General features: G+C 38.8%; 3 protein-coding genes across 4 annotated transcripts; 2 read left to right on the forward strand and 1 right to left on the reverse strand.

Moving 5' to 3' along the window:
- The first annotated feature begins 82 nt into the window (after positions 1-82).
- On the forward strand, positions 83-6792 carry LOC114917442 (uncharacterized). Of its 2 annotated transcripts, none has more exons than XM_065959606.1 (8): positions 83-686; positions 1219-1356; positions 1612-1785; positions 3317-3658; positions 3784-4011; positions 4134-4448; positions 5466-5694; positions 6662-6792. In XM_065959606.1, exons 3-7 carry the CDS (start codon positions 1731-1733, stop codon positions 5636-5638), a joined length of 1113 nt encoding a protein of 370 aa, XP_065815678.1. In that variant the 5' UTR covers positions 83-686; positions 1219-1356; positions 1612-1730; the 3' UTR covers positions 5639-5694; positions 6662-6792. The 2 variants fall into 2 exon arrangements, with proteins under 2 accessions (XP_065815678.1, XP_065815673.1); XM_065959601.1 differs by having other exon boundaries at positions 85-686; positions 1714-1785.
- Positions 5922-9663, forward strand: LOC136179088 (B-cell receptor CD22-like). Its single transcript, XM_065954324.1, has 8 exons — positions 5922-5931; positions 6662-6931; positions 7164-7424; positions 7576-7836; positions 8076-8163; positions 8284-8332; positions 8436-8527; positions 8620-9663. The coding sequence occupies exons 1-7, from the start codon at positions 5922-5924 to the stop codon at positions 8514-8516; spliced, it is 1020 nt and encodes a 339-aa protein (XP_065810396.1). The 3' UTR covers positions 8517-8527; positions 8620-9663.
- Positions 9664-19170: 9507 nt separating this feature from the next.
- Positions 19171-20368, reverse strand: LOC110005978 (lysozyme g-like). The gene is made up of 4 exons (XM_020661237.3): positions 20241-20368; positions 19736-19938; positions 19506-19656; positions 19171-19420 (listed from the first exon to the last, which is right to left on the reverse strand). Exons 1-4 carry the CDS (start codon positions 20302-20304, stop codon positions 19284-19286), a joined length of 555 nt encoding a protein of 184 aa, XP_020516893.2. The 5' UTR covers positions 20305-20368; the 3' UTR covers positions 19171-19283.
- Between the last annotated feature and the right edge of the window lie 1836 nt (positions 20369-22204).

Genomic DNA, 22204 nt, shown 5'->3' on the forward strand with positions numbered 1-22204 from the left:
ACAAGAGGCCAAGTTGGAAGAAGACTTTAATAAAAACGAGTCGTTGCTCTCTGAACCTCCCTCTAATCTACCTAACAAGAAATAAAACTAACCTACAGACAACAAGAGAGCTGAAAATAAGACTGCTGGATTTCAATCAGGAGAGATAAGTACATGACTCAAAGCCTTATTGTACTTCATTATGTGTTTTATTCTGATTTTAGGTTTGGCATTGTAAACATATGTTTCCCACTTTACAAAACTCCTTAATTTCTTAGTATGATGATGTATGTCTTACTAAAACAAACTAATGTGCTGGTGGCGCAGTGGTTGGTGCGCATGCCCCATGTATGGAGGCTATGGTCCTCCAAGCGGGCAGCCCAGGTTCAAATCCCACCTGTGGCTCCATTCCCGCATGTCATACCCCACTCTCTCTCTTCCTGATTTCCAACTCTTTCCACTGTCCTATCTCTCCAATTAAAGGCACAAAAAGCACAAAAATAAATCTTTAAAAAAAAAGTTTCCTTTTGTGATCTTTTTAACTCATGAACATTCAAGACCCTTAAGTCCGGTTCTTCCCTCAGCTGTAGCCTTCACATCAGGTCCAATCTTTTAAACTTGTTTCCTTCCCAGTTCGTCCCAACAGGTTGTTCCATGCAGGCTGAATGTCTGGTTGTGGGTTAAAAAGCTTTGTTTCACAATAAGGAGTAAGTTGATTAATGTAACTTTAAAACTGATATATCACTCTATTACTGACAAGGATTACACAGGCCCATAACTGTCCAATGTTTCAAAACAATCACATTGATAACCAGGAATCTACCCTCAAGATAAGACGACTTTGTGCACGTCAAAATACCTGTCATGTAGGGTCACATGGTGCATTCATGTGGTGTCGGACACATCGGAAAAACAAGTTTTCGAGTTGTAAAATGCACATGAACGCCTGCTCAAGTCGCAACAACAACTCGGAAACTCAGAAAAAAGAATTAGGTTCCCGACTTTCCGACTTCCACGTCAGAATCTCTATGACATGGGGCGCAAAATATATCATATATATCAGCTCAAATATAACTCATAACAGTAAATGCCCAGGGACAACAGATGGAAATAAGCTAGCTAAATCTGATACAAAGCATCTCTTCTCTTCTGAGACTAATGTTGTTGTTTTTTTTACGCTGTCCCTGTTTCTAAACTAAACTAAACTAACTAGCATTTCTCTGATCTTCTTCTTTGTAGCATCAACGCTGTTTTGTGCTGTCGTTACAACATTCAGACTTTCTGAACTGAAATCACACGAACACACTGAAGTCGGAAGAACGACTTCCCAACTCATAAACTTGGATCACCGAGCAGCACCTGAATGCAGCAACAGAGGTATTGTCCCCAAATCAGACATCACACACCTGTTCTATTTTTACTTATAAAACACAGCACAGTCTACTTGATGAAACATTTGTAAACGGCACACACTTTAAAATCATTATACGTACATATCATTGAAATACCAGGTCCTGAAAATATTTTTAGCTGTCAGGGCTTGCTCTTATTCTGACTTATGCATAAAAAGAGGAAGGGAGAGTGTGGCCCTCTTTTCTGTTTAACACAAGTTAACTATATATATTTTTTAAGTGTCTTAACAGACCACATCCTCTTTTTAAGAAGAAGAAAGTTTAATGTGACGACCTCACACCAGTGTGTCTCATGGATGTGATGAACCTGTTGATTTAACAGAGACGAGAGGAGCAGCTATGAGTTTAACAGCAGCAGCGAGTGGATTTGTCGTCTTCCTTCTCTCTGTGCCAGGTAACTTACTTCCACATTTATACTTCAAGGCAAAGAGCAGACTTTAGAAAGTCAGAGGAGATGTCATTTTAAATTCAATACAAAATATTGAAGTTTCTGTCACGACTGTTACTGTTTATAGGAAGTCCAGCAGACTCCTTTAACCTAAAATTATAAACTTTAAGGATCATGCACCATTTGAGATGGAAGAGTTGTGTTGAGATGTTGTCTTTAAAATAATTGATCTGCATTCCTCCAAACTGACCGTTAGCATGTTTTTGGTCCCTGGTGGAGGGTGGTGCCCCATAGTTATTCATTCTGGTTGATGATTTATTTTTTTTCAGTAGATATTAGTATGGAAGGGGAGCCGGTGGCCTGGTTGTTGGTGCGCATGTGTGGAGGCTGTGGTTCTCCCTCTCTCTCTCCCTCCCTTCTCTCTCTCTCTCCAGATTCTGACTCTGTCCACTGTCCTGTCTCTGGATAGGGGCGTAAAATACCCTAAAATAAGCCTTAATATATATTAATATCAATACTTATGTATATTATTATTATTATTAGTATCTTGTTAATAACTGAATTGCTAAACATCTAATCCCACAAGTTTGAAAATGCTGTCTCTCTCTTTATTATCTACCCATCACAGTTTTTGCTCACACCTCATTTCTCAGCAGTTTTCATTCACACTCTGTAGTCTTCAACTGTTGCTCCGCCTGTTTTCCCTTTTGCAGTAACCTCTATTAATAACAGATATCTGTATAATAATGCAGAGTCTGTACATGCATGACCATTTGGATATATGAAGTGTTCTGCTGTCAGACAGAATCTGTTGATCTCCCAGGTTTTAAGTTGAGTGGGCGGTCCTAAATGCTGCAGTGAACGCATGAGTGTTTACACTATCAATCCAATGTGAACAAATGCATGCCACACCACGTCTGTATGTGGTCCGAGCTGTCAGAACTCAGCCCATCCTCAGGAGGCATTGGGGCGCGTTCACACCGAGCATTAAGGCTATCCACTTGTCATCAGATCACCAAAGACAGATGTTAATGAAATGTGTGAAGAGCCTCTTTGGGCGTTTTCACATCTAGCCTGTTTGGTTCAGTTAAAAATATCTTGAGTCTGTAGCAAGTTTGTGCTGGTGTGAAAGCTGTCAATCAAACCCTGGTGCAGACCAAACAATCATATCCGGATCGCTTGAAAAGGGGGGTCTGGGTTCACTTGTTTTTTGTGCAACTTGTAGAAAAACAGGAAACAGTCTTATTTGTAATTAAACCAGCTAAATTAGCCAGTATCTCAGAGAATTATGGGTAGGTTTGTTCACCTTTCACGACCACCACAGCAGCATGAAGAATCATGTTAGGCAGACTGTAAATAGTAACTTCTGCACAAAGAGACTTGACCTTTTCTACTTTATTAGGATAGCTGCTAGCTTTGTCTCACTCTGACATCAGGTGTAGTCGTACTAGTTGAAGCACCTCCACTATGAATGAAGGTTTGACTCATGATGCTGCTCTTACTGTAACTGTGGTTCTTGATGTGCTCTATTTTACAGTGATTCAGGGTCAGGCTGGCTGGGGAGTGACTTACTCCTCTACTGAAGTCTGTGCCTTAAGAGGATCAACAGTCGTACTAAGGTGCACCTACAGCTACCCATCTACTACTACAGTTCAAAAGTCCTTCTGGTTTACTAAAGTCCAGGATGGAGAACCTGTAGATCTGCAAACAGACTCACAGTACACAGGTCGTGTGACCTACAGCTCTAAATCGAAGGACTGCACTCTGACAATCACAAATGTGGGAAATAGTGACTCAGCTGTTTACAAGTTCAGGTTCATAACAAACCATCAAGATGGAAGTTATACTGGTGATCCCGGAGTCACTTTGTCCCTCACAGGTAATGTTTTCATTCATTTGTTGATTATTTTAAAAACAATAAAACAACAATATCAATGTCTTCTTTTATATTTGTGCATATGAATATAGACAGTGTGAAATTTCCTCTCTGTTCTCTCTCCACAGATCCAGATCTTCATGTGAAGGTGGGCACATCTAGATATTCTTCTTTTTGGGCAGATCGGACATGTGTCAGCAGTTGTACTCTCCCTCCTCATTCCTCCTACATTTGGTTCAAGAATGGAGAGAAAATCCCCAGAAAAACATCCTCGACTTACTCAGACTACTTTAATAATGCAGACAGCTATTCCTGTGCTTTACAGGAACACCAGGATTTCCCCTCTCCTCCAGTGTGTGAGTTAACTTCACAATCTGCTTCGAACAAAACAACATCTGGTGGTGGAGACGAGTAACTACTTGTTTTTTTTCTCTTGTGAGTTTTTACTCTGTTTTAAATGATTTGTTTAATTTTCCAGGTGTTCGTGGTAAAACCTGTAACAGAGTGAAGTACGATGTCAGAACCATCTGTGCACCCAAAGGCTCATCAGTGGACATTTATTGTACTTACAACGGTCATGAAGCGGTCACTTCAAAGTTCTGGTTCAGTCCTGAACATAGTCAGCATTGGTATCAGTCAAATCGTGTTCAGGTCTCTGAAAGAGAGAGAGGACGCTCCACTCTGAGAATCTCTGACCTGAGAGAGAGCGATTCAGCCCAGCATCGTTTCAACTTTACAACAAGAAGCTTTGAATGGAGGAGCAGTTTACCTGGAACAACTCTGACTGTCACAGGTACTAATGAATGCAGAGCCATGGAGACACACGAACACAGAACCTGAACTCATCACTATCAGTTTGTACTCACTGTTTTATATGAACAAACAGGTCATGCTTGTGTGTTAATGATAAGAGAGCCTTTGTGATGAATGTCACCACTCAGCGTCTTTTACTTTAGAGCAGAGGTTCTCAACTGGTGGGTCGGGACCACAAAGTGGGTCGCAGAGCCGTTTTCAGTGGGTTGTGAATTTGTGTTTGGAAACATAAAGTGTGCCAAAAAGTCTATGAGTGCTTTAAACATGTTTTGTACCATCTGAGGTCCAAACTGCACAACATTTAAATACATCTCATTGGTTGACAAATATCAGATCATTTGGTTTACACTTCCTCATAGATGATAGTCGGTCCTGAGGTGAGACCAGTTGAGAACCAACGATTTAGAGCAATCCAACTTTTTAGCAACTTCTGAGTTTTTTAGTTTTAAATCTTTGAACTCTTCAGGTAGAAGCTTTTGTCCTTTTTTTTTCTTTGGAAACCAATTTTATTTGAAGAGCCCTAATTCTTAACAAACGTTACCTCAAGACAATCTGAAGAGGGGAAGCTTGTTTAGGCTCGGTTTTACACCAAGCTGTAAAGTATGTCAGACAGAAATGATCATAATACTCTTGGTGTTGTTTATGTTCTTCTGTGTTTGGTTTAGTTTGCTTTGTTCTTGCCTTTGCTGTTTGTCACAGGACTTTTTAAACCTGTGTTTTTAAAGGTGCTATATAAATAAAGTTATTATTATTATCATTATTATTATAGAAAAGACACCTAATTTGTGTGCGCTGACTGAGTCAGACCAAAAAAAGGCATTTTAATCCAAGTTCTGTGTTGGAGCTTTTCTGTCAGAATAAAGGCTGTGTGGTCACAGACTCTTAGTTTTCTTGCTTTGACTTCTAGATATTATGGAAGTTAAAATGATGTGCATCTAAATCTAATCTCTCTCTTTTTAGAACAGTGAAAATTCACTTTTTTTTTCACCATATCCAGCGTTACAGGTTCAGGTTAAAAGGATAAGAGCCGATCAGCATTCCATTGAGGTGGAGATGACGTGTCACAGCAGCTGCAGTGAAGTCGGTCGTCTCTCATACGTCTGGTTCAGGAACAAACAGAAAATAACCAGAGCTGTGACTTCTACCTATAAAGGCTGGGTTTTATCTTGAGGATGAAATCTCCTGTGCCTTAAACGGACATGATCGATTCCCCTCTCCTTCAGTGTGTGAGTAAACTTGACTAAATCACAAAACACACTTAAAGACTAACGCCACAGCACACTTACACTTTAAGTTCCCTTAAAACCCTGCTGGAATCTTATAGAATTAAAAGTCCAATGTGTAAAATATTTCCTGAATTAAATTATAAACTGACCTTAGTATATCATCAGACATTGAGGAAACAAGCGATGTTGAAGTGGTGTGGAACGGCAAACCAACAGGTGTTGCAGCGATGGAAGCGGGCAAGAGAAGTGGTTCAGATAGAAGTGATTGTACCCGACCTAAAAAGCCTCTGCATGTTTCTAATAAGCTCCACGAGCAGAAACGTGCTCAAACTAGGATCAATATTGGAGATGCTTTTGAAAAATGGAGAGAGGTTAGAACACAGAAAGGTTTACAGACCCATGCAGAGCTGGATAAACACTGAAGCTTCAGAGTCCACCACATGGTGACCTGAGTGAGCATCAACTCTAGAGAGGGGGGGGGGAGACAGCTCTCTACAATTTTTAGAATTTGGACTGCAGTACCCATTTTAAACACTAGGTGTCAGAGTTACATACTGCTCCTGAATATTAAACTGCTCGGTAACAATTTTCAAATGATCACAACAGAGTCAAAACAGAATCTGAGTACAAAAGCAACCAAAGATTAAGCTTCAGTCTCGTGAAGATATCAGTGATGAAGCAAAAGCTAAAACGATTAACACATATTCAATGTTTTAGAAAGAGACTCCTCAAGATAAAGTGGAATTGCATGGCCTTTGTTGAACAGTTTGTTACATAGACTGCACAGAATTGATGACAAGACAAAATAAAAAAGAAGTAAAACTTGAGCTCCATGGTCAGCACTTTACAGTCACTGTGACAGAAAGATGAATCAAAAAGGAACATAAAGACATCTAGATAAAAATGAACATGTATCTATGATCAAATGTTCTTATCTTTGAGTAATGTCTCCTGATGTCTTCCTCAGATGTTCCAAAGTTTCCCTCTGTGTCAGTGAGTCCCTCTGCTGAGATAGTGGAGAACAGTACTGTGACTCTGACCTGTAGCAGTGATGCTAACCCAGCAGCTAATTATACCTGGTACAAGAAGAATGGGAACCCAGACTTTCAACCTCTCAGTAAAGGACCAGAGCTCGTCTTCAGCTCCGTCCAGTCGTCTGACTCTGGAGAGTTTTACTGTGCGGCTGAGAACGATCTGGGGAGGAGAACATCTGAACACTTTATCTCTGATGTGAAATGTGAGTGAAAAATGACAAACAGTTTTTATCTCTCCCGTCTCTTGAATTTCATCCACACTAAGCTACAATCTGTAGCTGAGGTAAAATTTGAGTTTTGTGAAATATGTTTCAGACCATCAACAGCTAAAATGTTGCGACACAAAGTTATTCACACTTTATGATTTAATTACTCTGTGCTATGGTGGTAGCATACCTCAACATAGAATAATCACTGCTAACACATCTTCTCCAGATGCTCCAAAGCTTCCCTCTGTGTCAGTGAGTCCCTCTGCTGAGATAGTGGAGGGCAGTTCAGTGACTCTGACCTGTAGCAGTGATGCTAACCCAGCAGCTAATTATACCTGGTTCAAGGAGAATAACAATCAACCTCTGAGTAGAGAAGCTCAGCTCGTCTTCAGCTCCATCAAGTCCTCTGACTCTGGAGAGTTTTCATGTAAAGCTGAGAACGATCTAGGAAAGCCGACCTATAAATGGATCTCTATTGATGTGAAATGTGAGTGAAACACTTTAAACAGCAACATTCAACATTTGGAGACTTTCCTTACTGACCTGATTTCTCTGTAGTTTCATAGTTTTCTCACACCTTGATCATCCTGTCTGTTAATGACTTTCAAATCTTCAGAAACCTTTTTATGTATCATCAGTTTCTCCAAAGCTTCCCTCTGTGTCAGTGAGTCCCTCTGCTGAGATAGTGGAGGGCAGTTCAGTGACTCTGACCTGTAGCAGTGATGCTAACCCAGCAGCTAATTACACCTGGTTCAAGGAGGATGAAGACTCACCAACAGCTTCAGGACAGATCTTCACCATCTCTAACTTCAGTGCTGATCACAGTGGGAGATATTACTGTGAAGCTCAGAACACAAGAGGACGTCATAACTCCACCTTACATCTGCTTGTTGTGGCAGGTAAGTTATTTAAATTCACCTGCACACAAACCTGTTTACTGCACCAGACCAGATTCACATTTAGCTATTAGAAAGTAGAAAGTAGTACAAAAAAAAAAAAAAAAAGAAAATTCAGAGAGGAACCTCCATCCTGTCAGAGTCTGACGAATGATGAACAGAGGGTATCACAAAGTAGAAATGAAATGTTTCAATCTAATCCTACCAGTAAAGAGTCTCACATATCTATCTTTAATTCTCAGGGAACTCAACATTCATAATACATATCATCAAGTGGACTCTGCTGCTCTTGATGTTGATTTCTCTGCTTCTCGTGACTCTGTGGATGAGGTAAACACCATACAAATTTGTCTTTCAGCACACATCTCTTGTTTTATTCTTGAACTTATTTTGTATATTTGATGTTCACCATGTTCATTTTTGGATTTGTTGTTTTCTGACTTAATCCAGAAAGAAGAAAACTCTGAGCTCCACCACTGAACCTGCAGAAGTGATCGAGGTGAGAGAGAAAGACAGAGAGTTCTTACTTATCAATCTTTTCCTACATCACTGTAAAACCTGATGAAACATATTTCTGATCAAATCTTATCGTCTGTCATCAGGTGGATGTTGTGTATGAGAACGTGTCAGCCGTCACTGCAGCACAGACAGAAGACACAGAGGAGCAGGAACACATGCTGTGAAGTCCAGTCAGGTTAGAGCCTCCTGCTCTGAATCAAACAGGCCCACTTCACATTCAGAGTCACAGTTACAACTATAACTTCAGTTTGATGTGATTTTCTCCAGATGCAGTTGAACCAGATGCAGGACTCACTGTGGAGAGCGAGGCTGTGGAGGATGTGGGGGAAGTGGAAACATTGACCTTCAGCAGCAGGAAGTTAACAACAGCATGGAGCAGAGAGTTTAGGAGATGGTTTTCTTTTGCAGCTTGAACTGAATCACTTTGAGGTGTTCTGCAAGGACCTCTCCAGTCACCTTTCAATCTGCTCTATGACTTTTCACTCAAAGTTTAGTTTTTGTAAATATTGGTTTTACTCTACTTACTGTATAATGACAATAAAGGCTTTCTATTTCTTACTGATGTAAAATATGTCATTCTGCTGTCTCTGTTAGTGATGTGGTTTTCAATGTTATAATCACAGTAAACATCATGAAAAACACAGGATAACAATCATCAGTACAAACTCACAAGATCATTTCCACAGTCACCTCTGTTTTGTAGGCGGAACTGACATAAATGTGGTGGAAGTAATAAAACAGCTGCTTTTTTGTTCTTATCAATGTTCTGACTATTTTACTGTGCACTGATTGGACACAACACAGGACCTCAGCAAAGACTTTAACTACTCACTGAACCGTACCACACTGCTGCACTCAAATGTCAGAGCATAAATTGAGATTAATTGGATTGCAGTTCACGCTCATCGTATCTGTTTTAAATAATCCAAAAAGATATTAAAAATGTGTAAATCTTCTAGGAAAGTGTTTTTTGTTCAAATCCATAACTGATCATATGTGTGAGGCTCATAATGCATAGATTTACCTCCACAAACCTTGACTTTAATTTACTGACCAAAGCTTATATACCCTAGTAAAATCCCAAACATACAGATAAATTAATAGTTGAAACCAGCTTCATTTCAGTAAGGTGATTTTAACTGTTTTCCACCCATTATACTGTGGAAACATTGTTTTCAATATGGCATTTTGCTTTAAATTCATTCAGGCAATGTGGCTTATTTGTTTGTGATTTGTGTGTGAGCTGATGTAACCTTGTGTTTTTGTAAGCATCACCATAAGCCATTAAATCAGATGAGTTTTAATCTGCTACCACGTCATTGAGATTGTTTAAATGTGCATACTTCATGCCTAATTCTACAGGCCTGTGACTGAACCTCCAGCTTTGCAAGATTCCAAACCCATTGGTCTGGCCAACAGTTGCACACCCCTCATCTCTTCCCATTAGCTTAGCTACCTAGCCTGACAGAGCTGCTCATAGAAGAGAGTTATGATGTCTCACAAGGATCTGTGTCAAATTCTGTGCCAGTTCCCAACAATTTGACATATGAGTGTAGTCTAAATACTGCAGCTCCGCAGTAAAAAAGACACACCCTAAGCCATGATTGAACAAGCTAAACCTGCTAGAAGCAGATACTTGTGTATTTCCTCCTTCTGGGAGTTTCTTCTGTATTGCTTCGAAGTTGTGGTTTGAGAGAAATCCATACTACCCCTCTTAGCAGGTTTGAGTAAACACTGATATACTCCCCTCAAATGGTTGATGTGAATAATGTGCACAGCAGGTCCCACTGGTGGTTGACATTAGTAATTTGTTATATCGACCCAATCCCTCTGGTGGGTGTCGAGTTGCAATGCAATTTTTTATTACTTTACATTGCAACTCTGAGCATCCATCTTATTTTTGATTTAATAACGAATTAAGTTAGGAATATATTCATGTTCCAATTATCTTGTTATACACAAGACATCATTGTTGAAATAAAAATTGGTAAGTAATTCATACTGAGTGTTTGTGCAGACTACCCCTTAGTCACTCAGTGCACCAGCCCAGTCAAAAAAGTCTGGACACGCCCCTGCACCCAAGGGTCCCACATTTTGATGATAATGTGGCAAGGGGCACTATGGGGTTGGTGTACAATAAACAATAATCTAACTGACCCAACAAAGTCACCCGGGGAATTTCACCCCAGGAAAAATATAAACACCTTACTCAGACAAAGGCAACACAGATTCGACAACTGAAGACAGAGACGTGGTTCCAAATGACAATGTTAATTTAGTGAAAACCGAGACTGGGAGTATCTGTTAAGAGATGGGTTTTAGTTATTGCTCAATTTAGGGAGAGGAATAAACAGGTTTATTACAATTTAATTTATTCTAAAATAACACTTTCATTCAAATCATCAGCAGCCTAACATCTAAGGATGTGTTCCTGGAATGCAATCTACTCAACCACTCGTGAACTCATAACAAACAGGTGCAAACTATTGTGTACCAGTGCACTTACCACTATAAACAGTGCAGGGAACCACCTAGAGGGCCTAGCCCCCACTTCACTAAAGGGGAAATAAAGTAAGTATTAGCAAAGAAAACAGTTGGTACAATTTAAATTTTAACAAGTTAACAGATATCCATAAAACATGAGTCATTAGTCATTCAAAGCCAATTCAAAAAACAGCCACACCAAGCAAAACACTAAGATAAGAAAAATGTTAACCAGCAAAACAGCAGCCGATGAAAGGCCTGAAAGACATAAAGAAACACATTACATATTATCAATCATTTATAACACTGTAAAAAAAAAAAAAAAAAAAGTAATGAACACTTTACCCTACTCAACACTCAACAGGCTTCACGACTACCCTTACGCAAAAGGTGACAGGTACCAAGATTTCAGGTAAGTCAACCAACAGGAAAACAGACACTCCAGCAGGGGATTAAATTGTTCCATTAAAATATCTCCACATCTGAAGTGAATTTATACTATTTTAAGACAAACCTCAGCAAACCAGACACCAGCACACTCGAGGCAGACACGCAGACAGGGGACTGTTTTAAGACAAATTAAACTCTTTACTTTAAGTAAATTGAAATAATCTTGAATGCATAACCTACCTCAGAGAAAGGAACATGTGGCAACCAACAGGCAGACAAGGCGAAAAGGCAGGCGTTTTGCCACAGGTGCTTTATATATGGTTCAGCTAATTAAGGGGCTGGACCAGGTGAGGATTTGACCTACTTTCAGAGGCTGCATTCAAGGCCAACAATGAAAAACAGACTAGAACCACTGCTCCCACTACAATAACCCCTTTGTCCTGTAAAAAAATAAGTTTGCACTGAAACAAGTTTGATACCAATAGGACTTATTTGTGAGGTGAGTTCTTCCTGTTTGTCTTATCAAGTATGTTAATCCTCTAAAGAGGAAGGAAATGTAGGCGTTAAAAACACCCTGATATCTGTCTTCTGTTCACTCACTGCAGAGGAGGAGAATCTTCTTACAGACGCTATGCTTTTTCAATGTAAGTAGAATAATTTATCAACATGTCTGATACTGTTTGAGTCCTGCTGTGTTCTTATTATTCTATCTGCTAACATGTTTTATTGTCCCTTCAGTCACACAGAGAGATGAGAGGAGCAGCGATGAGTTTAACTGCAGCAGTGAGTGGATTTATCGTCCTCCTCTCTGTGCCAGGTACTTCATATCAACAATTACATTCATTTAATCAAAAGAGGGAAAATGTGGGACTGATTAATGCAGACTGAAGGTCACCTGTGTGAAAAGTGGATCACAGTTTATGTTAAAGGAAATCTTCTCAGATATACGACAAACAGTTATTTATACTGTTGTGTGACTTCTCCAGACATTAGTTAGTTTTCAGATTTTTGTTTATTAATGTTTAACAGGAAGATCTTTAGTTGGATCGCCTCTTTTTCGTATTTGTTCTTAAGCAGTTTGTCTGCAGAATTTCTTTCATACAATTGCTATCTTCATATATTTTAAATCCCTTTTTAAGTTTTTTGGATGGAAACTTGTCCCTCATTGAAGTATCTTCTCTTTTTTTAATCAAACGTCTGCACCAAACCCTGCTACTTCATTTTTCAAGTGAAATGTTTCCATGATGTGTTGACAGTTTTTAAGATCGTATCTTTAAGTTTTAGTGTCTGCTCTGTTTCTCAAGCCTCATAGTTCTGCATTTTTGAAACAGTTTTCACAACAGCAAACTTACCACAGACCATCCAAGTATGGCAAAACCTCTCTTATAATCATGTCATAGTTTTCACATGACGTCGCATGCTTATGGAACCGCCCACCTGGCGGGCGAGAAAGGCTCTAAGTTATTGGTCTCAGTGGCCACCTACGTGTTTTTTTATCAGTTTAATTTTTCCATGTTTCAAATGAGAGACAGTTGTTGTTGAATGTGATGCACTACCCGACGAGGAGACGAGCCCGGGTTGTTCTTCTACAGAATGTTTGAAAGAAAACCCAGAGAGGAGGAGATTGTGGATTAATGCTGTTAGACGTTCTGCTGTCCCTGTGAGGGAACAAAAGAACAGACTTCTCCTCATCATGACATTAAAGATTGTGTTAACTTGATCTAAATATTCCTGCCTTTAACGAACATTACTGCCCCAGAACACTGACTGACAGAGACCCTGATACTATTGTTAGCTAACCTTAACTAGCATTTGTTAGCTTATTAGCACTCACAGATGCTTGGATGATGAAGAGTTTCTTGCCCTTAACTTCCTAAACGAGCATTATTGACCCAGCCGACGACATGCAGGTTAACTGTATTAACATGTGAACATCTACTCTTCCTTTGTGCTGACCCTGTATAACTGAGCAAACAATGTGCTTAGATTTCTCTGATTGTGTTTATACCATAGACTGTGAATACAAATGGACAACATCCCTCAGCCTCCTTCTGTTGAACAAGATGAAGCCAAATGATCCCCATGATGGGCGCTTACATATTGCATATTTGCAACCAGAGTCTGCGTAGTAGGGATCCACGGGAAGAGCCACGGTATTGAAGCCAAGTGTAAAGCTAAATATTTAGAAAATATGCAAATCATGTAATTTCACGCCCCTTGAATTAGCCTCAGACCAGCGCACGGCCACGCCCACACCCCTGACCTCGGATCAGTAGGTGAAACCAGGGAAGACCCAAGCATGGCCGCTTCCCTCACAGCAGCAGAAATCGAGCGGGCGGTTTTGTACCTTTTTCATCCTTTTAGAGAAGGAACTTGAGAAGCGTCTAAATTTCCCCTCTGTTGATCAATAAAGTATTATTCCTTTAACTGAGGCAGAGAGAGCTTTCATCCTGTCGTTGAATCCTGAGCACATCCTGGCCTTTACAACAGGAAGCTCTAGAGTACCTGCTATTGGATTTTCTCCCAGCCCAAAACTTACTTTCATCCATGATGAAAAAATTAACTTCCCTGTTGCACACACATGCTCTAATGATCTTGAAATATTTGTCAATGCAAAGAATCTGGCAGATAATGATGATTTTCTCGTGGCTCTGATGAATGGAGCCATTTTTAGTGCACGCTAGTAGCTAGGCAAAGACAGACAAAAGTAAACAGTTCTGATTGTATTTGTTTGTTTTCTGTTACGACTTTTGATGTTGTGAATACTGTCTTTCAAAAAGTCAGTTTGTAGAAGTTGTCTCTGCAAAAAATGTTCGTTGACACATCTGTCAGTTTTTTTAAGCTGAATGCCCATAAAATGGCAAGATGTTTTCAGAGTATAAATGATCTCATACATACTGTTATATGACAAACAGTGGCATTAAAGAAGGTGAAAACCCCCATTTGGCAATTGTCAATTTTATTTCATCATTATTTGTAGCCATGTTCATGATTATGGTAACGAGTTAGTTACACAATCTTGTTGAATACAAATTCCTGCACTCTGTTATATAATGTTTTTCCTTTGTTACCATCATGTTCAAGTGGGTTTACTGTACCAACAAGTTCCTGCATATCCTGCTGGTTAAATGGGCAAAATAAGTGGTCTGTATGAGCTATTGTTGAGTCGACTGTTCTTTCCTCATTTTCAGCTTCTGGGTGGTTCAGTAACATAAGATGTCGGTCTAGTGTGAAAAGCTGAACTGGGGTCCTGTTTCGTTCAGAGGAAATTGAATGATTGTTAAATGCAGCTTTGAACTCATTCAATGTTTGGTTGATCCTGGGGATGTACACATAATGAAGACAAGATAAATCTGATTCATTTTCTACATCCAAGGCCTCCAATGATTCTAACTCATAGAAAATAGGTGCAAACACATCACGGCAGTTCCTGTTCAAGTCCCGATTGAAGCGTTCAATTCGCTGGTTATGGACAGAGCTTCCAGTTAACACAGAGTTTTCACCTTTATGCTCTCTCATGTGTTCCCAAATCATGACATTCTCCCCACCTTTATCCGTCCGGATGTGATAAGGCCGGTCGTTTTCGCTGATAGCTGTACTGAAGAGGTCCATTGCAGTGTCAGCTCGATTGTTGCTAGAGCACTGCAGAAACATTAACTTTCTACTATAACCATCCATTGCACCATGTATGACTAATTTCCATCTTATGAGTTTGTGATTGCCAAATATAGGTTGGAAAAGGCACAGTATATGCTCGTCTTTGTATTGTAGTCGTTCTCCTGGATTCAACACCAGCTCTATCAACACGTTTTATAGAGTCTCTGAGACGACGTCTCTGCACTGTAATGTTTCTTGCATGCAAATGTCCATTGAGCATAACTTCTCCAACATGAGGATGTTCTGCCTTGACCTCACTTATGGTTGCATCCAATTCCTCATCAGAAATGTTTGAAAAAAAATTCGCCTTATGTTGTATTCTCGCATTAGCTTGTACAATGTTGGTCTGGAGATCCGCAGGACTGAAGCAACTTCAGAAAGTGATGTTCCTAGCAGCAACAAACTCACTATGTACTCTTTGGAAATGATGGTAGTCCCCTCCTAAGAAAGAGAAGGAAAAGGCAGAGAGGTCTTCACTAATATAATGAATTCTCAGTTTGTCATGCACATAATGGAATTATATGGAAGACAATTGAAAAAAATACATTGTTATCACATACAGACCCCTATTTTGTGTGTGTGTGGCGGGAAGAGTATTGGGCTGTGCAATTGTTGAACAATATGAGACTAAAAGTTTAAAATATAAAACATGATATAAGCAGATGACCTCTACATCTAATTCAGTGACATTTTAGCACTTGCATTTTCATGTGCCCCTTGCTACTGGAAAATCTGCAGTGTCCCCAAAGTATAATGTCAACAAGAGATTTGACTGCAACCAAAACGGGTGAAGCTGGGAATGACAATGTATTTGACTGATTCGCAGAAATGATTTAATAACATAGTTAAACCTGTTGTGTATATGATGAAAGGAAATGTACAGAGACAAGCAACTGCCCAACAATAACATACTCTGAAACAGAAATGTTGACATTAACTAAGGAAGCTCAATGTATTGTATATGGTGCATTTTTTAAGTCACATTGTAAGAATAATTTAGGATGACAAAAAATCTTTTCTAGCTAATGTTTAATATCACTTACTGATCTCAGTGATGTGATGGTGGTGTTGATGTTTGACGTGCCAGTGGCTGCTGCTGGAGGAGCCTGTGGCCGTGGGTTACCCAGGGGTGCAGAGACCTGAAACAAGAGCCCCGACTTTAAATGTCAGCTAGGGTGGCAGCAGGGTTTGTTTGGCAAAATGAAACGTTAAACACCGCTTAATTTCTCACAACAGCGAAACAGACTGTTTAATGGATTTGCGCTTACAAAAATACAGAGGATAAAAATGAAACAGACTCTTAGAGAGTGTAAGCCTCCACAGTAATGAAGCACAGGCTATCTAACCATTGTGAAACATTACAAAAATATATTCCATTTTTGTTTCTGGCATTCAAACCCTCCAACAGCGCGGTTTCTCTGTCGCTAGCACACCGGCTTAAAGTTTGCTCCCGCCTCCCGAAATGTACACACAAAATCTACGACTGGCTACTACTACTAAAAAACTACGGGTATCTTGGGCTTGACAGATGTTAATTTTGGACACTGGTGAACAAACGAACAGCGCTAGAGGGTAAAGTAACTCCAAAGTTCAACCACAAGGTCTAACACCGAAACCATAACGATCACTAGCTCAAATGCAACAAGGTGAAATTTTAACCACCTGACTCTCAAAAGTGAGCTGACTGTTAGCTAGGTAACAGTCAGCTAGCCAAGTAACGTTAGTTTAACTATAAAGATGAATGAAGTACTATATTAAAAACACTTAACCTACCGTTGACGATGTGGATGGCAATGGTCGAGCTCCTTGGAGAGCAGCCCGCACACCGGCCAAAACCGCCCGCTCGATTTCTGCTGCTGTGAGGGAAGCGGCCATGCTTGGGTCTTCCCTGGTTTCACCTACTGATCCGAGGTCAGGGGTGTGGGCGTGGCCGTGCGCTGGTCTGAGGTTAATTCAAGGGGCGTGAAATTACATGATTTTCTAAATATTTAGCTTTACACTTGGCGACACATTTAGATTTAGATTTAGATTTAACATTTAGATTTAACATTTATATTTAACATTTACCATTTAGATTTAGATTTAACATTTAACACACCTGAGGGATTTTTATGTTTCTCAGTACGTTAAATGTGTGTTTTCGTTAGAGGAAGTAACGTGACTTCAATACCGTGGCTCTTCCCGTGGATCCCTACTACGCAGACTCTGGTTGCAAATATGCAATATGTAAGCGCCCATCATTTAACAGTTAACATTTAACATTTAGATTTAACATTTAACATTTAGATTTAACATTTAACATTTAGATTTAGATTTAACATTTAGATTTAACATTTAGATTTAGATATAACATTTAGATTTAACATTTAGATTTAACATTTAGATTTAACATTTAGATTTAGATTTAACATTTAGATTTAGATTTAACATTTAGATTTAGATTTAACATTTAGATTTAGATTTAACATTTAGATTTAGATATAACATTTAGATATAACATTTAGATTCAACATTTAACATTTAGATTTAACATTTAGATTTAACATTTAGATTTAACATTTAGATTTAGATTTAACATTTAGATTTAGATATAACATTTAGATATAACATTTAGATGTAACATTTAGATTCAACATTTAACATTTAGATTTAACATTTAGATTTAACATTTAGATTTAACATTTAGATTTAGATATAACATTTAGATTTAACATTTAGATTTAACATTTAGATTTAACATTTAGATTTAGATTTAACATTTAGATTTAGATTCAACATTTAACATTTAGATTTAACATTTAGATTTAACATTTAGATTTAACATTTAGATTTAGATTTAACATTTAGATTTAGATATAACATTTAGATATAACATTTAGATGTAACATTTAGATTCAACATTTAACATTTAGATTTAACATTTAGATTTAACATTTAGATTTAGATTTAACATTTAGATTTAGATTTAACATTTAGATTTAGATATAACATTTAGATATAACATTTAGATGTAACATTTAGATTCAACATTTAACATTTAGATTTAACATTTAGATTTAACATTTAGATTTAACATTTAGATTTAGATTTAACATTTAGATTTAGATATAACATTTAGATGTAACATTTAGATTCAACATTTAACATTTAGATTTAACATTTAGATTTAACATTTAGATTTAACATTTAGATTTAGATTTAACATTTAGATTTAACATTTAGATTTAACATTTAGATTTAGATTTAACATTTAGATTTAGATTTAACATTCAGATTCAACGTTTAGATTTAGATTTAACATTTAGATTTAGATATAACATTTAGATATAACATTTAGATTCAACATTTAAAATTTAGATATAATATTTACATTTATATTTTAAATTTAGATATATTATTAAATATTTCTTCAACACTTAAACTTTGCAATCAAGCTAAATGTGAAGAATATTAACTAAATATTGAAAATATATATATCACAACGTTTTTACAATCGGCACCCCATAGTAACGCACTGAGCTGTGTCACACTGTTCGTTCTTGTTGCAGGATGGGTTCAGTTTTTTAGAGGTCCACTATCTCGGCTTCATCTTGCCAAAAGAATTCTGTTTTTCCCTCCCCTCCCTTCTTCTGCTCTTGATAGCTGGCCTACACAGAAAGGATTAAATAATGACACCCTGATTCACAGGAAAGAGCCCGGAGGTTAGTGTTTCCATCATGTTGCAGTTTTAGAAATACCAGACGCACACCGTATATGGTGTTCAAAACAGAATAAGCATAGTCACTCCTCTCCCTCTCTCTTGCTCGACCACTCGATGACACACACTTTATTCTTTTCCTCTCGGCCTATATTCATAATGAAGCCAGAGTGACGTCAGCCATCTGTTCCTGCAGGGGGCGCTGGAGGCTCATCAGCAGCAGCCGCCATCTTGGAAATCCTGTGTCAGGCTAACTTTAATGAAAGGCTGAGAGCTGGAGCTGAGGCGGGTTTTAAACCTTCTGACAAACCGTTACATCACGCCCAGCTGTCAATCATGTCAGCAAGGCGCCTAACTATGGATTACACATATTGTTCATCAAATCAAAAAAGAGCCTCTAAAAAAAAAGTCAGCCCCCGTACAGTGTGTGCAAGCGATGACAATAACTAATGACTTCCTGTGTTCCTGCAGCCAGCCTCTAGTGGACACTCGAGGAACTGCAGGATTTTACACTTCAGCATTGGCTTCATTTTTCAACACCGAAAGTTGCCACTTGGTCAAAACCCATCAAGCACAAAAAAACAGAGATATTTGTGGTTTTGTTTTTTGTATCATGTTTATTTACCTCAGGATTTCATAAAACAACTTTTAAGACTTTTACTTAATGACTTGCAGGAAATGTTGTCAGAGTGGGCTTCAACAGTTAAAAGCCACCATGGTTCCTGTACCACTGGGCTCTGGCAACAACATCATTGGAGTAGTCTCTACCGGTTGTGTGGTCATCAACGTTTTCATAAGAATGGACGTTTCCATCGCCCATGTTGTAGGCTGCAATCCCACCTGGAGAATTAAACACACATAAGATCAAACCATTTGTGTGAAGGGGGTTGTGTTTGTGTCAACTTAGTGGGTGAGTGAAACAAACCTTTCAGCTTCTGCTCCGAGCTCCAATTAGGAAATTTTGTACTGATCCGTCCGATGAAATGAACCAAGATGCCCGTGGCTTGTCTGAGGTGTTCCTCGCTGTCCCAAGCGCCCTCTGGAGTGTGGTTACCTCCGTTTGGATTCACATCCACCTACATATGTTTGAAGGAAAGCTGGTTAATCACTGTAAGCTAAAATCATGCGAGTAAAAAAAGTAGCATTTATGAGCACCTGCATCAGTCCCCAGCCGTTGCCATGGTCCCCCCAGCCTCCAGTGTTCTTTATTGCGTTTCCAGCCCGAGACTCTCTGGAGATGATGGCAGCAATCAGAGCTGGAGGAATTCCCTTCTGAGCCCCCACTCTGTTGATTTTAGACCTGAACTCTTCCATTCTGCCTGCATCAGTCTGGGCCATGGTGTGTGATGCTCTCACACCTTTAGAGAAAAAAAAAACACAGAAAAAAAACGCTAGTAGCCTTGGAGTGACCAAATCTGATATTGACCGTTTTCACAAACTGGATTTCTTTTGATTTCAGGCTCATGGTGGGAAGCTCAGTGGTCCAGGTTTGTTTAAAGTCTGACAAATGTCCCATCACTTGTTTTTGACCAGCACATGAAAAAAACATACTTAGAGTAAGTCTAGAGGATTTGTCCCCTGCCTTGCCTGTTGACAAGCAGCACCTCTGTATTGAACTACTTCATATAAAATGAGCTCCTGTGTTTCGCAGCTTACTTACCTGAGTATCGCAGATTGTCCTGATTAGCCGTTTGCTGTGATGCACCGCTAGTTTGAACTCTCATGATGTCTCCTGCAAATGATATGTTTATTAAAAGATCAGTTTTTAACAGAAACAGAAACAGAATCACTTCATTTAATCCCTGGGGGAAGAAGATGGGATGTTTCAGTCGCTCTAAAAAAACAATACAGCTGGAGAGTATATACAGGGAAAATAATATAATTATGAATAAAATGAGAACAAGAAATAAAGACATTGGTTAAACAAAGCACAGAGAAATGAGGAAATTAAGTTCAACTAAAAGAAAAACAGACTGTTGAGGAAATTCGTAAAACTTGACTTCCCTCAAGAAAAATTCCATCAGACGAGCACTCACCCATCGTTACTCCCTTCCTCGTGCTGTCTGGTGTTTCTCTCTCTCGCCTGCAGGAGGTGCTGTGAGCTGATGTGTCAGAAGAGAAAGAGGAGAGAATCAGGTGAAGGCAGCTGGTTTACAAGAATCAGACTGAGCTACACACACAAAGGTTTAATTACAGTCTGAGTTAGATAAATCTGGTTGTATCCAGTTTTTTACTCACCTTTACCCATACATGGTGAGTGTTTGTTGTTGAGGTCATTCATCAGTCAACCCCCCCTCCCGTACACACAGTAGCCTGTAAACTGAACTTTAACATGTTCGTGGGGCACTGGTGCTCGATGGTTAGTGTGTGCGCCCCATGTGTCGAGGCTGTGGTCCTTCGGGGCGGGTGGCCCGGGTTCAGGTCCAACCTGTGGCTCCTTTCTTGCGTCTCATTCCTCACTCTTTCTCACCCTGTTTTCCAACTATATCCACTGAACTCTCTGTCTGATAAAGGCAGAAAATTAAAAAAAAAAAAATCTTTAGAAAAATAAAAATATACATATATTTATGTACCGTGTAATATAATTCTGGAAAAAAATCTTGTACAACTTAACGGATGTCTTGTTTCTATTTTTTATTTTTTATTTTTAGATTATGTGAAATGCTCAATAAAAAGAAATGTAAAAAAAAAAAAAAAAAAAAAGAGGAAGAGGAAGTTTTGACAACCGGAATGGGAGGAATATTACGAATTATCCAAGCGGCTACCTCCGGTCTTGAAAAATTAAAGCCAATGCAGAAGAGCAAAATCCTGCAGTTCATCGAGTGTCCACTAGAGGCTGGCTGCAGGAACCACGGAAGTCGCAAACTGGTTAAAAAAAAACAGTTTTTACAGCATAAATAAACATGTTTACAGCCTGGTACAAAAAAAATCAAATAGGTCTGATAGTTATTGTCATCACTGGTAAACACTGTACAGGGGGTGAATTTAAAAGAAATGTCTCTGTTTTGATTCGATGAATGATATGTGTTATCCGTAGTTAGATTTCCAGCATGGTGGCTGCTGCTGATGATCCTCCAGCGCCCCCTGCAGGAACAGTTGGGTGACGTCACTCAGGCTTCAAATATTCATATTTACAGTCTATATTATCCCAATCTCCCCCATCCCATTTTTCTTTTGTAACACAACAATGAGTAAGGTCTTTTACCCGTTCTTTTGTAAATCCTCTTGAGATAACACTTGTTAAGGATTGGCTCTATACAAATAAAGATTGACTGATAATGTGGAAAAAAAATCCTTTAAATCCATCAATGTAGGTGTCTGCTGCTCTTTCCAAATAAAAACACACACTTACATCATCTGTGTGTCTGTTCACCACAGTTTGTATGTTTGTTCTGCTTCTAGCCTTTCTTACACTGTACTGTTCTTTATATGTGTTGTACTTCACAAGTGTTAACATAAATGAACAGCCAGCCAAACTCCTTTTCAAGAGCCTGGAAGTGAGCGTGCTTGCTCCTTTAATTACTTCTTCAAAGTAGAAAGCAGCCTTTCTTACACAATAAATAAGTTAAATCATAATTTGTTTTTCTGGCTGCTGTGCTCTTTTGTGTTGTTCTAATGTCAGTG

The sequence above is a fragment of the Labrus bergylta genome, chromosome 1 (assembly GCF_963930695.1).
Source record: "Labrus bergylta chromosome 1, fLabBer1.1, whole genome shotgun sequence".
Taxonomy (NCBI): domain Eukaryota; kingdom Metazoa; phylum Chordata; class Actinopteri; order Labriformes; family Labridae; genus Labrus; species Labrus bergylta.